This window comes from Alexandromys fortis, unplaced genomic scaffold, assembly GCF_014885135.2.
Source record: "Alexandromys fortis isolate MF-2015 unplaced genomic scaffold, M_Fortis_MF-2015_v1.1 scaffold_103, whole genome shotgun sequence".
Lineage (NCBI taxonomy): Eukaryota > Metazoa > Chordata > Mammalia > Rodentia > Cricetidae > Alexandromys > Alexandromys fortis.
This window is the reverse complement of record NW_026067978.1, coordinates 4157885-4175103: the sequence shown is the minus strand read 5'-3', so window position 1 is coordinate 4175103 and position 17219 is coordinate 4157885. Positions and strand designations below refer to the sequence as shown.

Sequence of the window (17219 nt, the reverse complement as noted above, 5' to 3'; positions counted from 1 at the left end):
CACACAACCCCTACAACCCCTCGGGCCAGCCCAGGGCCAGAAAGAAGATGCCAGCCAGGTCTAAGGGTCCGAGGCCAGGACTCTGATCCCCACGGATTTCTTGCTTGCATTAAACTGGACATCTCGACATAAAAGCAAGGGTTAAAAAAAAGAAAAGGAAAAAAAGAAAAGAAAAGAAAAGAAAAGAAGAAAATATACCCACCCCCAAGAGTGCCTCCCAGCGCCGCAGGGAGCCTCCAGCGAGTTGAGCATCAGCAGCGCTCTTCCCGCCCGCAGCCGGGCTGGACGCTCTCCGTGGTGCTGAACCTCCACGGCCGCCGCTGTCCGCGGTGCCCAAGCCGCCTGGCTGCAATTCTCCCCGGGCTCTGCCACCTTGTCCCTCTACTCCCTAGCTCCTTTAAACATCTGGATTGTTTTCCCCAGAGGCGCTCTCTGGCTTCGTCGGTGCCCATCGGAAACATTTTTGCATCCCCATAACTCGTGGACTTTACAGCACAAGAATCTAGAAAATGTACAGCTTCAACACTCTGCGATTCTACCTTTGGGAGACCATTGTATTCTTCAGGTACGCGATTTCCTATACCGACCACGACTATCCTTATGGTGCAAATGGGGTTCAGGTGGTGTAAAGAGGCTGACTCTACCGTGGCCTCATCAGTTGGGGAGGGGGTACTGTGTGCTGAAGGCCTTTCCATTCCCCTCCCCCCTCCACCCGCAGGGTGTCTGGCTGGTGCGTGTAGGTCCCAGACAGTGGCTGCTCCAGTAGCGGTTTGCCTGTTTCTTGCGGTTTGTCTATCTGACTGTTACACTTCCCCCGATACTCGCCCTCTGGCCCCTCTTCTCGTTACCCTTTACTCGGCTGAGGACTTAAAGGAAAGCTTTACGAGTTTTTTAGTTTAATTGGGACCGCATTCTCTCAAACCGCAGTGCTGGAAATCCCGGGTCTCCCGTCTGGGAGCGAAGTGACAACTAGTGGTGACGCGGAAGGTTGCAGTTGGACTGGCTGGGCACAAAACAGAGCATTCTGTCTCCCTTTTTGTTGTTTTTCTTGGAGGGGGGGGTGTCAGGGTTCCTGTGGTTTGGAGTTAGGGGGGATAACGCAGTTATGACTTCAGCTTGCAAAGCCCAAACTTAAGTGCAGATCGGGCCTATTTGCGAATAGACACTGAGAAATATTTTCCTTTTAAAACTTTGACTCCATCCTCCCTGGTCCACACTTCTTTCCAAACTCTGTTATGGCCGACCCTCCCCTACTCCAAAGGACAGTTCTTATTTATGAATGAAGGCCTATCCCTGCTGCCATGACTGGGCTCTCCATACCCTTCCATTGACTCCTAATTCTCTGTTTACAGGCTTAGCGTTCTTGTGTTAGCCCTAGTGAAAAGTGAAAAATCACGTCTTTAGGAAGTATTGAAACAGATTGGCCTTTTGTAAGTGGGCAAATCATGCCATCTTCAGAGGTGGTGATGATAAATTCCATCTGTATAAATTGAAAAATATTCTTCCCGGCTCTGCAGAGATCGTTAATCTTCCTCGTTCTTGCGTGTCTGCTTCTTGTGTTTTACCACTGAAGTCAGTTAATAGGCATTTTTAAAAAAAAGAAAAGAAAGCCCACTCTGGTTGTTCTAAAAAACATATACGACCACCAATAAGATCCTCTCTGATCCTAAAACAGCACATAAGTATGATGTGATTACACGGCAAGGAGCTGATGGTTTGACTAATCCATTGGTTGGTGATATGGATGAGGCCTCCACTCCGAAGAGACAGTTTCTGAATTTGAGCCTCTCTTTGTGTTTTCTTTTTTTTCTGTCGAGATGAAGACAAGACGTCTGCTCCTTTCCCAGGGTTACTCCACTGCTAAAGCTTTTAATGCCATCTTAAAATAATTCTTTAGCATGCTACTGTCCCAGCCATAGCTTAGGATGTAAATAGCCAAGTATTTTCTCAAGTCCAACATTCTAGGACCTTGTGAGACTTATCAATTCATGAGAAGTGGCAAGAAGTGTCTTATCACTCCACCCACCTCGCTCCTCTTTTCCTGATGCAGTCCTTGATTTCCCTCTCCCAGACATGAGCTTTCGTAAAAATGGAAAAGGAGAACCGGTCTAAACAATCTGCATTGTAATCACTTAGATGAGGGTGAGACTCCGCTGTGTTAATTCCTCAAGTGAACTGGTGGTGGCCCATCGGAGAGTCTCACTGTGTCTCCCTTCCCCTCTACGGATGAAAGCACACATGAGCAGCAATGGACTTGATCGAGAACTCACTGTGCTTCTGAGGAAGCAAGGGGCATGACTAGAGAGATCCGGATCACGCTGGTGCTGCGGCACTGTCAAAGCAGGAGGACGGCTGCTTCGTTTCAGGAGTCAATGTTCACCCCCTTCGCAATTCCCCAGATAGGTGATGCAAAATAGGGATCACAAGTGGGTTAACCAAGATATGTCCTTGCTCAAATGATATTTGCATCTGTAATACTTTCATCTTTGCGTAAATTTTAGGTAAGACTTATAACAGACTTAGAATCCTGGGTAAACAGAGGCCAGCAGCTCCCTTGCAGGTTACAGGAGAATAACTAGCCCTTCTTTCCAAGGGATAGGCTGAGGGCTGGAATGAGCTGGTGTATATTCCCAGGGTCCAAGCCCTTCTTAGATTAAGTAAAGCCAGCTGCTCACCTGTTTGAAATTATTGAAAATCTTGGGGAGCCACCAGGGCACTATCCAAGGTGCTACTGCACCGTATCTGTGTGTAACCAGCGAAACAGCAACACTGACAGCAAAACAAACAAACACAACTGACGTGAGCGATGCTGGAGCCTCACACGCTACCAATGCGGGGAGTGAATGGAGGCATCGGAAAGGCAGACTGGGGTCCTAGGAGACCAGCCGCGCTGCAGTGCTCATCAGCCATGTCCCCACAAAAACATGGAAGCAATTTGGCTGAAGTTCCTGCTCTCATGTTAAACAGTCTGACAGTCTTAAATTTAATACATGACACCCCGTAATCCAATAATATAAATTTTGCGTCACTTGGAGGTTGGGACCCATCTCCACTTGTGCTAAAACTGATATGCAGGGTTTTATTTATTTATTTATTTAATACCAGAAACTCATTCCTTTCAACCCACCTTTAAATCAAAGGGAACATGGCTTTGATCCCCCAGAGTCCTTTCAGAGGCTTGTAGCAAGGATGGGACTAGTATGACCCCAACAGTTTCTTGCCTTCTCAATAACTCAGACAGACATGATCTATGAGGCTGCTCTTCGGCCTCTGCACTATTGGCATTTTGATCTTTGTAATTCTTTGTCATGACGTCTGCCCTGTGCATTGTAGCAGCCTGTCTGGTGCCAGTAGCATCTTTTCTCCCTGATCACGACAAACAAAAAGGTCCCCGGACACTGCAAACTAACCCAGGGTATGGTGAGAAGATGCAGGATTGCTCCAGTTTAAAAATGACAATAAAAATAACCAGATTTGTAATCAGCTGCTCTGATGCACTAATCATAATAATAAAAAGGTCGAGTGTGCCTGGGGGAACAACCCCTGGTAGAATTCACAGCGTGTCCCACTGAAACAGAAAGAAACCTAGCTTGTGCTTCAGCAGGGGATAAATACAGAGGGACATAAACTAGGTGATTTTCCCACAAAGCACCACCTTTTCCTTAAATACATCTTCCATTTCCCATCCCAGTCGATGGCGCCTTATGCTGAGGTTTTAGCCTCTGTGTGTCAATCACTTGCTAAGAAAGCTGATCAAAACTTTGAAATTCAGATGTTACTATCAATTATAAGGCAAGAACGGCCATGGTAAATCATATTTTTCATCTCTCCATCACTATGGACAGATAAATGAGTTTTCCTAAGATAGGTCCTCTTGGAAAGGTTCCCAAGCTTACCAAAAAGGACAGACAACCACCTTGGTCTTTCTCCCTGGTAACAGCTATGTTCTGCCTGAGTCCTGCCCACTATATCTGAGGGCACTGCAAAACACATCTAGAAGTTTCTGAAATGACTCAAGAGCTTTCTTCTAAAGAACTAAGCCCATGAGGCAACTCTGCCTCAGGGCTAACCAAAATGTCCTCTGGCGACTTTGGAAAGATAGGGAAAGAAATGTCATTTTGGCAGTTTGGACAGGGACCTAAAGCCAATAAAACAGAATTATAAATCCCCACAGAACATCTGCATTATTTGAGAAGCTGGGAATGACCTACCAGGAACTCATGAGAAAGTTATCTTTGGGATGGTCTGATGAAGGCCGCAGCTATGTGGGGCAATAGAGAGAGCAGAACTGCTCTGGTCCATGGGCTCTGACTTCCAGAGCCAACTCTGCCTTCCTTCTGCGGCACAGCCATAGGAAGGCTCCTTGTGGCTACTCTAGTATCAACTCGGATGGCTAAACCCAACCATTAGAAGTTCCCTTCAGGCTCTGAGCAACCCACTTGCAAAGACAGGACCCCATCTGCACAAAGGCTCTGGATGAACCAGTCCCAGCGGCTCCCCTGCCGTCATCCCTTCACCAGGTATTGTCTAATTGTGTGACTGTGTGTCCCATTCCGAACCGGGCACTCCGCAGGGACACGCGCCATTCCTGCAGAAAGAAGCCTTTTCCCTTGCAGCAGAGGGTCTACAGGGCTCACCTCCAGGCAGCCCGTACAGGGCCTATGACAGCATCACACTAATGTGGATGTCATTAACTTTATTTCCTTCATCAGCTGGCAGAAGCCAAAATGATTTTTAAGATGGATGGTACCGTCTCCTCTCTGCCCAGCTCGAGGCGCTTCTGCGGGTTTGTTAGTGTGGCCTCAGCCGCAGCAGACATGAGATCTGGAATTGAGCTATAGTAACATGACCTTGAGAAGACTCTGTGACCCTTCTGGGTCTCACTTTGCCCACCTGTAAAATGAAAGTGCTCCGCCAATCACACTCGCAAAAATTATGTTTAGCTGTTCCTGTTGGCAATGACCTTTTCCCCAGGCTTTCCCCCGTAACAGTACAGATTGGGTTAAAGTGATTGCAGTGTATCTCAGCTATTACCAAAATAATAATAATAACAGCTGTTCCCAGCTGCTCCCAGACCCAGAAGTCAGAAAAAATTGAGGCCCTCAGCCAGCTCCTTCCCTCTTTGAACAGGTCCCCTAAGAAGGACGTGATGACTGACAAAGACTATAAGCGTCTACCTTCCCATCCCAGGAAATGTTCGGCGTGCTGAGATGCATGACGCCCCACCACTGCCTTCATCTGAAAGACTGGGGAGAAAGGCAATTCTCTACTTTCTGTAACAACTGTTAAACACTTACCCCACCCCCATGCATACACATATAAAGCCTATTTTTTTTAGCTGTTTACTGAACCCATCCTTGCCTTATCCACCCATTGCCATTAGTCAAAAGAATATACAACTGTCAGGCACTCCCCCAACTACCGCAGCACAAGCAATACCCCTCGCTGAGTCTACTTAAGATGAAACACAGCTAAGGACCTGTGGTGCTTCCTTGTCAGCCCGTATGGTTTGGGCAGAGGTAAAAACCCAATTGGCTATAGTCTTTGAAACATTTTAAGGAGATTCCAAGTCCTCCTCAAGAGTGCCACTACCTCTGATGTACCCGCGGCCTCCACATTGAGAAACATTAGATTTGATTTAGCCTATGCAACTGCAAAAGAAGAATAGATTTATTTTGAATGCACACAGAAATTCTGGCTCAAGGGAATGAAGAACTTTCTGGAATCTTTATTGAATGGTGCAGGAGCTGCTACAGTGGTCATGACATTCAGAGGAGGGGGGAAAGCAGGGAATGGAAATCTACCTGCCAAGGTGATATAGAAATTCCCACTTCTATAGATGATGAGATTGCAGGTGATTTTTCTGCAAAAGAATAAATGAAATGCAGACCAGAGGCAACCTTGACAATGCTTACACCCCCCCACACACACACACACACACTTCTTGTGCTAACTCCCAAATTGCCTCCTGAAATTTGTGGGCGTTAAATCAGGCCAAGAGCACATACTCTGTGGTATTTTTCTCATTTTTCAAAATAGATAGGATAATAACTAAATGAGGCAATGAACCTACACACACAATGTAGCAAATGATTATTAAAAGGAAGCCACCTTAATTATACAAAAACCCTGCATTTAAGAAAGGAAAAGGGCTTCAGAATGCACCAGAAGGACCTAGCAGAAAATTTACCAGACGGCAAATAAAGCCACAGTCACGGTTGCTGTTCCTGTCACTTAGGATCTCCCTGCCCTGAACTCCAACTGCCTCCTGCAACCCCACTCCCTGTGAAGCCTAGCACACAACCAAAGACACAACGGGGTGCCAGCAACTTCATTGAGAAAGCAGTTAGCAGGAAACAGTGGCTGGATGCTGGGGGGGGGGTGGTTAGCCACACAGAGCCTGGCTTTGGAATGTGATCTCTTAGGAGGGGTGCCAGGGGGCACCAAAGCTTTTGAAATGGTGTTTAAAGATCCCTTTGTGGCTTCCTGAAGTTGATATTGTCTGAAGCTAATTCGGCACAATTAGATTACCACTCTCAGCCTTTGAGTCCGCCTGCTTTGTAGAATCTATTACTAAATGAGTTTACCATCTTAACAGGATGCTGCTGACAATTGGGAATCTCGGCCATGAAGTAGGCAGCAGTCCTCTCTCTTGCCTCATGTGTGAGGGATGCCCACGGGACACCCAAGTCCAGTCCCATGCTCAGGAGCTGCATCCTCATATCTGATACGTGTTCACTCCAGGGGGTCACACTGTCCCTCGGAGCCAAGGAATCTGAAGCAGTATGAGTTCTGAGCAGACTTAGAATCGGGGATCTGTCAAGCCTAGCTGAGAAGGGCTTGCTAAAGAGACAGTTCCCAAGAACTTGAGAGGTTCGAGTTTACAGAAAGGGTATGATTACCAAATAATAATACATGAAGTCAGTGCTGGAAGTGATGGAGAGATCTGGCGGTGGAGATAACCTCACCAGGGCACACAGATGTACACAGATGCACAGATTTGCACATGTCAGTCAAACATAATTAAAGGTAGCTTTAAAAAATTAAATAGTTGGGAGTGGAAAGTGGCTCGGTGGTAGAGTACCCCCCTAGGATGAAATGCTGAATAGGGTCCCTAGTGCCACAAAGTAGCAACATTGTAAAAGTAAAATGCAGGTACCCAATCAGGCTACAGAATCAGGCTCTCCTGGGATGGAACCAGAGACTGAAGTGCTCAAAAAAGACTTTTTAAGCTGAAGTTTTTCAAATTTTCAGCACATAGCAAGTGTCAAGGGTCTTGTGAAGATGCAGTTTCTGAGATCTGGGACATAGGAGTCAGTCTTCCTGGAAGACCTCTCACGACACAGAGGCTTCCGTAGATAGGAAGTGGGAGTAGCAAGGCCCTAGGGCAACCTGACTATGGCCATGTGTGAAGAAGCTCTTCCACTTTGCGGGGGGGGGGGTAGGAAAATACAAACAAGTAGGGACAGGGCTCCCCAGACTGTCAGTCACGCACCTTTCCCCAGACTTCTTCACCATGTTGTCTGCAAAGCCTGTGTGCCTAATGATGCCACTGTGTTCTCCCTTCCTCTCCTGGGCAGCCAGTCCCCCCTGAGATGGCAATACAGTCCCTGAACCCTGGTGCGCCATCAGCTCCCACTCACACACCAGACCTGCACTGTGAGAGGATGCAGACAGAGAAAGGTATCAAGGGATGGGAATGCTATCCTGGCCCCAAAGGCCATCAGACACAGCAATGAGCATCTGGGACTGAGGGAGGAGTGTACCTGATGTCAGAAGGAACCCCAGAGAATAGATAAAATCTCACTCACCCATCTTCCTGAGCACCTGATACTCTCAACCCTAAAGCCTTGCTTGGGACTCCCAGAGGTTCAGAAGACTCTGCATAACCCCATTATTGATCTGACCTCAGGACCATATCCTTTCTGCACCCTTTTAATTTGTCCTCCTTTCCAGGGAGTCTGTCGCTACCTCATACCCATGAGAGCTACTGCTCTGTTCTCCTGGCTTTTGAACGTGTGTGTTTATTGCAATGTGTTCCTTTCTGCAACCCTCCTCAGCTCCAAAGGACTGCGGCAAGCTGCTGGCTCCTGCAGTAGCACCTCAGTTTGCAGAGTAAGCTGCCCGGTCATTCAGTCACCTTAAAAAGACTTAGGACAGTGGTACCTAACTCCATTCCAGAGCTCAGAGAACTGAGGCTTAGAGGAGACACATCATGGGCCTTTGAGTGATGCAAGGAACATGGAAGATAATCACAGGGTAAAGGCGAGGTTGAGCCAAGATTCAAACACTGGCTGCTAATTCACCACACTGATTCACATCTCCGGGCTGGCATCAAGCTGGTAGTCCTCCCATTCTGTGAAAGCCAGGTGCTGTGATGTATGTCTATAATCCTAGCACTGGGGAGGCTGAAAGAGATGGGATATGAGTTCAAAACCAACCTGGTCTACACAATGGGGCTGGGGTGGGTGCAACCTTGGGAGAAGAAAACTAAGAATTTCCCAACCAGCCTTGGAGTTAACAGAGCCATATTATTTACTCTAGCTATTATTTATTAGGCATCCTTTCCCTTTCTCTTAATTGTTTTTAAAATAATTACAATTTTTATTTTGTGTACACACATGTGTGTGCAAACATGCATATGCCACAGTACAGGATGTAGAGGTCATGGGGCAACTTGCAAGAATCTGTTCTCTCCATTCATCATGTGGGTCTCATGGGTCAAACTCAAGTTGTCAGGCCTGGGTGATAAGCACTTTCACCACCTGGACCATCTCACTGTCCCTCTCAATCATTTTAATCATAGGATATATGCACACATTTCTTTTCTAGACATTCTAGTGCTAGAGAGAAACCAGATCTCCTGGCTTAGAAATCACCATCCTGACATTTTAATCTCTCAGAGTCACATCCCTGGGGAGCTGTTGTGGTTAGCAAGCTAGCAGCCTCTCCTCTCTACCGGGGACCACAAAGGGGAGTGTCTGTAACCCCAGCATTTGGAAAGCTGAGGCAGGAGCATGACCATGAAATATGGAGTCCAACCTGGACTACATAGTAAGTTCCAGGACAGTCTGGGGTATAGAGGGAAAGGAAAGAGGAGGATAGAAGAGGAAATGAGAAGAGAGAAGAGGGGAGGAGAGGAGAGGGGAGGGGAGGGGAGGGGAGGAGAGGAGAGGAGAGGGGAGGGGAGGGAAGGGGAGGGGAAGGGAAGGGAGGGGAAGGGAGGGAAGGAGAGGAGTGGCAGGAAAGAAAGCCCTTAGGATTATTACGCTACCTTTGATCCTCCCACACTCACCGGGAGACACTGAAGCAAATGAGGAAGATGGAGGAGGCAAGTTTGTCTCTCTTAAGAATCAAGAGCCGATTCTTTCAGGTGAATGTAGCTAGTAACAGTTTCCATGACCATGTACACACACATGAGTTTCCAACCTTTACCCCTTCCACAAGGGGGAAGCTGGCTACCCGCCAGCCCCACATGAAAGGTTCTTTCTGAGAGTGTGGCTGCTCTCCCCACTGCACCCTTTCTTGTTTGTCCCCAAATCATCTGAGCTATCTACATGATGGGAGCACATTCCTGATTGAGAGACCAAGCAGGGCAGCACACTCTCTGGTCTGGGAACGAAATATTAAAAGCTACTTTTCCCCTGTATTCAGACCAACTGATTGTGCGGCCACACAATCTAACCCCAGCGTGGAGGACCTAATATCCTTAGTGTGCCCTTACCTTCTGTATGAGAGTTTGGGGAGAAAGTTCTGCCTCAGGCACTGGCCACCTCACCTCATGCCTCCCATCGTGCTCCCAGAAAACAGAGGGAATGTCTCCTTAGAACCCTCTAGACCAGGAGGCTGGGTGACCAGGCCTAGAGGTGACCCTTTTGAGCCACCCTGGCTCTGCCACTTGCTCCTAGCATTTCTCCAAGTGACACAGAGACAGACCCCCGTGTGCCTCTAGCGGGTCAATACACATGAAGTCTCTGGCAATCAACTTTTGAAACAGACATACTGCTAGATTCCTTTCCTTTCCTTTATCTTGAGTTAAGCAACATAAGAAGAGATGTTGAGGGTCAAAACCCACAGAAATCTTATTCCCTTGGATGAGCCATTTAGCAGTTTGACATCCACCCTTTCGGATGATTTTTATATCACAACAGTCACCAAAACATTACTGCATTTGTTGTACCTGGCTTTATTCTCAGTGATGAATATGAGTAAGTCTGTGGGCTCCTCAGAGCTATGATGTTGAGCAAAACCGGTTTTCACCCCATTGTGTGGATGAGCTTAAAGAGTCTTCCTAGGACCACCCAGTCTGAACCAGGCAATCTTAGACAGGGATGCAAGTGGTCTGCCTTGGAAACCCTTCCCCTGTTATGGTGATGTGATTTGGGTACCATTTGTGATGGACCACCATGGTTCCAGGAGCCATGCTGGCTTTCTCTTGAGCATGCCATGTCTTCAACACTTAACCTCCCAGCTTGCCCATGAAGCCCCCACTTCTATTTCTGTCTACTTTACATCACACAAACCAAATCCCAAGATGAAGTCCATGAGTCCCCATTCCAGACTCTCAGTGGCCCCCAGATCCCTTCATAATGCTGGAAACTACGCACCCCTCAGAGGCACTCAGAACAGTCAGCTCTGCACTGGAGTGTAGCTTTTTGGATCCTGCTTTCCTTGTTGAAGGATCTTGGCAACTTCTCAGCCATTCTCGACCTCAATCATCTTTAAATGGCCGGGGGGTGTCGCTCAGTTGGTTGAGTGTCTGCCTACCATCACAGAGCTCGGGTTTGATCCCAGTACTACACAAGCCTGACCTTAGAGCCCTAGCTTGTCATCCCAGCACTCAAGAAGTAGAGGCAGGAAGATCAGGAGTTCAGAGTCACCTTGGGATACATGACTAGTTCCAGATCAGTCTGAGCTACTTGAGACACTATCTCAAAAACAATTTTAAAAGATAGGAATAGTAACACAAGCCATTAACAGAGAGTAATACCTTCTCCACAGCTGAGATCCTACCCATACCTCAAGACCCATCTTTAGCTTTACCTCTTTCATGGGAATCCCCTGGGTAACTACTGTCCCTACCACCAACTAAGCCTGAATCCTCCTTTCAAACGTCCCTGAAAAATAGGCTTGAGAGATGTCTTAGCCTGTTGGAAGAGCACACACCACTCTTCCAAAGGACCCGAGTTCAAGTCCCAGCATCCACATCAAGTGTGTCATAACCACCTATAACTCTGTTCCAGGGAAATCTGATGCACCCAACACACAGTGACAAATACCCTTAAAGAAAAATAATGAAAGTCAAAAAATAAAAATAAATCATTTTTTTAAAGTCCTTGAAAATATCAACATTACCGTCGGCCCTCAGTTTGGGCATACTGCCTTGCCTGCAGACGGAGCCCTTCTACCTTCCTCACTGGACCATAAGCCCCTCAAAAGCCAAGGTGTCTCCCTTGGTGGCCCCCAAGGTTTCAACTAGCTCTTCTTGCCCTTCATGAGCTGTGCTATCCTTGTGGCTTCAGGTACGCTGCACACAGTGTCTGTCCCTGTATGTCTCCTCACAGCCTCCTGTCACTGGCTATGCAGAAGCCCAGGACCTGGAGGATTGTGCCCAGCCGACCCTGAAGCACTGCTGTGTCTCACCATGACCCCTTTCTGCTCCAGTAAATGAGTCACGGGGTAGAGCATGACTTAAGAGTGGTGGCTCTGTCCTGGCTCTGACACAGCCGCGGGAAGTCATTCACAGCTGTGGGAAGCCTCGCAGCCTGCCAGAGCATGTCTGAGCTCTGGGCCTCCCCAGATCTTTGAGCCATGGCAGATAAGATGAGGTTGTTTCCCATCATACCCCTGGGCCTGTAGTAAAGTTCCTTCTGTGGAATAGGACAGACTTTTTAAGGTGGTTTTCTCTACAGCCACACTACCGTGAAGGCATGTGATCTCATCAGAAATGGTTTCGTTTGTGAAGAAGGCATGGGCTTCATGGAAGGTGGCTTCCTCTGTACAACCCAAAACAGTTACTAGAAAAAAAAATTCTAAATGAAAAGGCCCATATCATGTCTGCAAAGAAGGGCTTAAAGGGTTTGTTGGCTTCAACACGTAAAAAGTTGCACCTCCTGAAAGATAGTAACAAAGCAAGTAAAAGATGGGATGTCCCATATTCTCTCTCAGGTGGGATGACCTGGAATTCAGAGCTAGCCAGGTCTTTCTCCACTAGCAAGCTCTGCTCTGTGTGTGTGTGTGTGTGTGTGTGTGTGTGTGTGTGTGTGTACATGCAGAAGCCAGGGTACAACCTCTGAGGTTGCACAGGTACTGTCCATCCTCTTTCTGAAGCAGGGTCTCTCTAGGGCTAGGAACTCACCAAGTAGACCAGATTTGCCGGCCAATGAGTCCCAGGGATCCTCTGTCTCCACCTCCTCAGTGCCGGGATTACAAGCACAGGCCACTATGCCGGGCTTTTTCTTAAGTGAGTTCTGAGGATGGAACTCGGGTCTTTGTGCTTGCGAGGCAAGCACTCTACCTACGGAGCCCTTTATCTCCCCAGCCCTCTGCTTCACAGAGGGTAGTAACTGAGTCTCGGGTTTCCCATGTCTGAGACGAGATGAGACTATGTAAAGAAGATGGCCTTTCCAGCTGCCGTGCATAAGGCTTCATTTAAGCTGGCTAGCAGGAGAGCCTGGAATTGAAGATTGGCTGTCTGGAGTCCTAGCAATGCCATGAATTAGATGTACATCTTAGAGCAAGATTGTTTGAAGGATTCTGAAATTGTCCTCTTCTGTGACATGGAAATAGTAGGCCTCCCTGATAGGTCACCATTCATGTTGAATGACAGGTGGCCAGCAGAGTGTGGATACTGCCTCTGGTAACTGACATCATGCAAAGCAAGAAAGCCATCACGGCCATTTTTAGAGGGCTGGGTGCCAAGGGTGGGTGGAGCATGGAAGGATCCGACTGGCTGTCTGGAGACGAGGAGACAGTATAAAGATGAAGACAGTTTCGTGAGGCTCAGGATGGTAAAAGTGGGCCACGGGAAATGACTAAATCACAGGGACCAATGGGTGCCGAGAGAGTGGAGCAGATAAAAGGCAAAGAGTGGAACTGAGCCCAAGGACGAGGGCAGACAGTTCTAGGCCCCGTCACCCAGGCGCAGCCAGCTCACACTCTGCCTATCCCCTCCCAGTGGCCTTCTACTCAGCTGAAAGTGGGTCAGTTCTTCACTCTGCATAAAAAAAAAAAAACAGTACCCACCAGAGGCCAGCCATAGTTCTAAGTCACAAGGAGAGAGAGAAAGACACACGAACAAGCAGGAGCATCCTGGCCTTCGAACGCTTTCTTTCTAGAGGGGCTTAAATGACAAACTAAATGAAAAGATGAGAAAGTGAGAACTTCAGAGTCTGCAGCTCACTCAGTAAAGTGCTTGCTGCACAAACATGAGGACCTGATTTTGATTCCCCTGAATGTACATAAAAACCTGAGTACAGTGTGCAGCCCAGGGGAGACAGACAAAGGGACCCCCAGAGTTCACTGGCCAAACAACCAGGCCAATTTAGTAACCTCCAGGTTTAGTGAAAGACCCTGTATCAAAAATAATGTGGAGAAATGATTGAGGAAAATGCTAGACATCCTGCTATGGTTAGCATACTTACACACGTGTGCAAGCACACACACATATGCACACACACACACACACACACACACATGCACATGCAAGAACAGGTATATAACAGACATACAATAACTTCAGAATCTGGTAGCATTACCAAACCAACAAAACAAAGAACAGGCCAGAGCTCAATCCACAAACATTTGCCCCCAAGTGCCTACTCTTTCACCCACACCCCTCTTCTCATTGCACCTATAATACAGGGAGATGGGCAGATGGGAGGAAACTGTATTTTCCTACAGACGAGGAAGCTAAAAGTCAGACAGGAGACCGGTGTCACATGACCAGAAAGAGGCACAAGTAATCCCATTCCATGGAGGAAAGCCAAAACTATCCAAGATGGGGCCAATAAGATGGTTCTGTGAGTAGAGATACTTGCCACCAAGCCTAACCACAGGAGTTTGATCCTCAGACCCACATGGTGGAAGGGGAGACCTGATTTCACAGGTTAACCCCTGACCTCCATACAGGCCTCCACACACACATAAACAAATAAATGAAACATAATAAAAACATCTTTTTAATTGAATGGGTTAGCAAAACTCAAGCATCAAAGAAGTGTATTTGGTAGAAAACCATTTTCATTTTTTTTAAATGCGGATAAGTGCTCTCATGTGAAGCAGGGCGTGCAGAGATATGGACCCAAAATTGTTTATAGTCTCCATCTCTTGAGAATGAGACTGTGGGGGACTCTTATTTATGGCATTAAATCGTTCAGCGGTGCTTGGGTGTTTCACAATAATACAAAGTACTTTTAAATGTGAAAATAAAATGTTTTTGAAGGAAGAGAGTGCCGGAGAGTACAAGCTTGGAGACATGTGATCAAGGCAGCCCACCTTTCAAGGGTAAAGACACACTGAGCCACACGGGGGAAAGACAGATCCAAAATGGTCGTGGTTGAGCCAACTGCAGTTTACCCTGGAATATATGAGCCTAAAGGCTGAGACCCTCTGGGATGTTTGCAGGGATTTTCTGAGCAACTAGAAGATGCTTTCCTCATTGAAATCGTGATGCTGGAAGTATAAGGTCATTGGAAGACAGAAGGCCAAAGTCATGCTGTAGACTTGGGCTTCTCATTTGTTTATTTTATGTGTTGGTGTACATGTGTACACATGAGTTGAGGGGGCTATATGAGCACATGTCTGGGCATGCATGTGGAGGTCAGAGGACTTTAGTTGTAGTTCCTCTGAGTCTGAGACAGGATCTCTCATCAGCCTTAGAGTCACCAATCAGGCTAGGCTGGCTGGTCAGTGAGCCCCAGGGATCCCCCTGTCTCCACTTCCCAGGGCTATGCTGACAAGCACGTGCCTGAACAGCCAGATTTTTTGACATAGGTTCTGGAGTCTAACTCCGGTCCTCATGACTCCATGACAAGCACATTACCAACTCAGCCATCTCCCCAACACTAGACTTACAGGGTATTTTAGAAGAAAGTGAAGACCAAGACATATTCTCAACAGGGTAACTTGAGTCTACCCTACTGGGGGGGGGGCTATTTTAGAAAATCTTCTAAGAGAGGGAAGATGGGGGTTGGGATGAGAACTAAGCTAGAGATGGAAAGAATTCTACAGCCTGGTGCCTCCCATTCCAAGGGAGAACTGAGGCCACAGGGAAAGACCCTTCTTCAGAGTCACAATGGTTTAATGTCCAGACCAGACTAGAGCCTAGGACTCTGTGTCTCATTCCCATGACAACAGTCCCCAGCATCGGATGGGGTTTCTGCTGGTGACGTGCAGATAAATAGCAAAGGTACGGGATAATTCTGTTTTCATCATCATGAGTTTCACTTTAGAAAGACAACTTTGCCTTATGGACAAGAATTCCTCTAAGTAAGAATTCTTATAATTATGAGCATTAGCACATAGCACGAGCTTACAGCCTTCCGTATGTCAGGACATTTCTATATGTTCAGTGGGAGGGGGGATGGGCATATCTCAGTGGGAGAGCACCTGCTCAACATGTACAAAGCCCTGGCTTCAATTCCTAGTACCCTAAGAAGATACGCGCTCTGGTATACAACTTTTTGATTTAATAGCAACCCCATGAAGTAGGTACCATGATCACCCCCATTTTTTGGATCAAGAGCCTAAAGCCAGGATCTTAACCAACATGGGACTCTTTTAGGCCATCTTACCTAAGCCGAATTCAAAGTGTTCATTGGAAAAGTCATTTTCCTTTAGAATTTGGTGTTTTTCACATGCAGAAAACTATGTAATGAGATAGGGTGAAAGAAGGGAGAGACCCCTAAAAGGAAAGATAAGGGGCTCACCCCCAAATCACAGACTTGTCTAGCGGAAGAGGAAGGAAGAGACCGACCTTGCCTCACCCAGGTTCTGCTGCAACGAAGTTCAGGTTCCCTCTTTATTTAGCACTGTGAGATTTGGAACCAGGTTAAGTTCCCTTCACCCATATAGCAGCTCTCATCCATCTATAACTCCAGTTCCCAGGGACCCAGGGGCCTCTTCAGGCCTCCCGGGGCACCAGACATGCACATGGTGCACAGACATGCATGTAAGCAAAACACTCACACACATCAAATAATTTTTTTTAAAATAAAAGAGAACTAAAGCTGTAGCTCAGTTAGTTAGGCTTTCCCAGCATGCACAGGTCCCTGGGTTGGATCCCCAGCACCACATAGACCCGGTACCTATAATCCCAGTACTGGGGAGTTAGAGACAAGAGAGTCAAGAGTTCAGGGTCATCCTCACATGGTATGTCTGAAACCAGGATGGGCACCCAAGACTCTATCTTAAAAACTATTCTTTAGTTTATATTTTTAAAAGACTTATTCCATTCTTCCTCATGTTTATTTAGGAGGAGATGGTATGAGCCCAAGATGGTGGCTGAGGAGGTCAGACGGGGGTGATTCCCTGGAACTGGAATTACAGGCAGTTGTAAAACACCATATGGGTGCTGGGAGTTGAAGTTGGGTTCTCTGGAAGAGCAGTAAGCACTCTTAAACACTGAGTCATCTGTCCCGTCCCTCAAAAAGCAATTTTTAATCAATTTATTAGAAAAAATACACAAGTGAAAAATAGAATCCTGGTCCCAGCACCACCATCTCAGCCATGCCCTGTGGATCACAGGGCCAAGTAAAATTCCAGCTTCTACTTGAACTCTGGCCAGAAACTCTTCTTCCTCAGGCAGCCTCTTCCATTACAAGAAAGCTCTGATGGTCAGAATAGCCCATCCTCGTGCGCACGAAGCAGCCACACTCTGAAAGCCCCGCTCACTTTGCCTGGTTGCTTGGAACAAACCTACAAAACTACAGAAGCAGGACACTCAGGGTTGGGAGATGGCACAGTCGGGGATGTGCCTATTGGATAAACACAGGGGCCCAGGAGTGATGCAGACAGCCTATATAAAAACCTGGTGTGACGGCACACACTTGTAACCCCAGCAACAACCCTGAAGATGCTGGGAACACAGATCCCTAAGGCTTACTGGCCAGCTAGACTCACCTAGTGTTTGAACTCCAAGCCAATGAGACCCTTCCTCAAAATAACTAAGTAGATAGTGCCTGAGGAACGGTGATTGAGACTGACCTCTGTCCCCCACA

General features: G+C 47.2%; 1 protein-coding gene across 2 annotated transcripts in view; it reads left to right on the top strand.

Annotated features, from left to right (window-relative positions):
* The first annotated feature begins 509 nt into the window (after nt 1-509).
* The window catches only part of Glra1 (glycine receptor alpha 1), an 81896-nt gene continuing 65186 nt past the window's right edge, over nt 510-17219 (top strand). For both annotated transcript variants that reach the window (XM_050157703.1, XM_050157702.1), the window contains exon 1: nt 510-565. In XM_050157703.1, the coding sequence (XP_050013660.1) occupies nt 510-565 (56 nt within the window). The remainder of the gene's footprint in view (nt 566-17219) is intronic.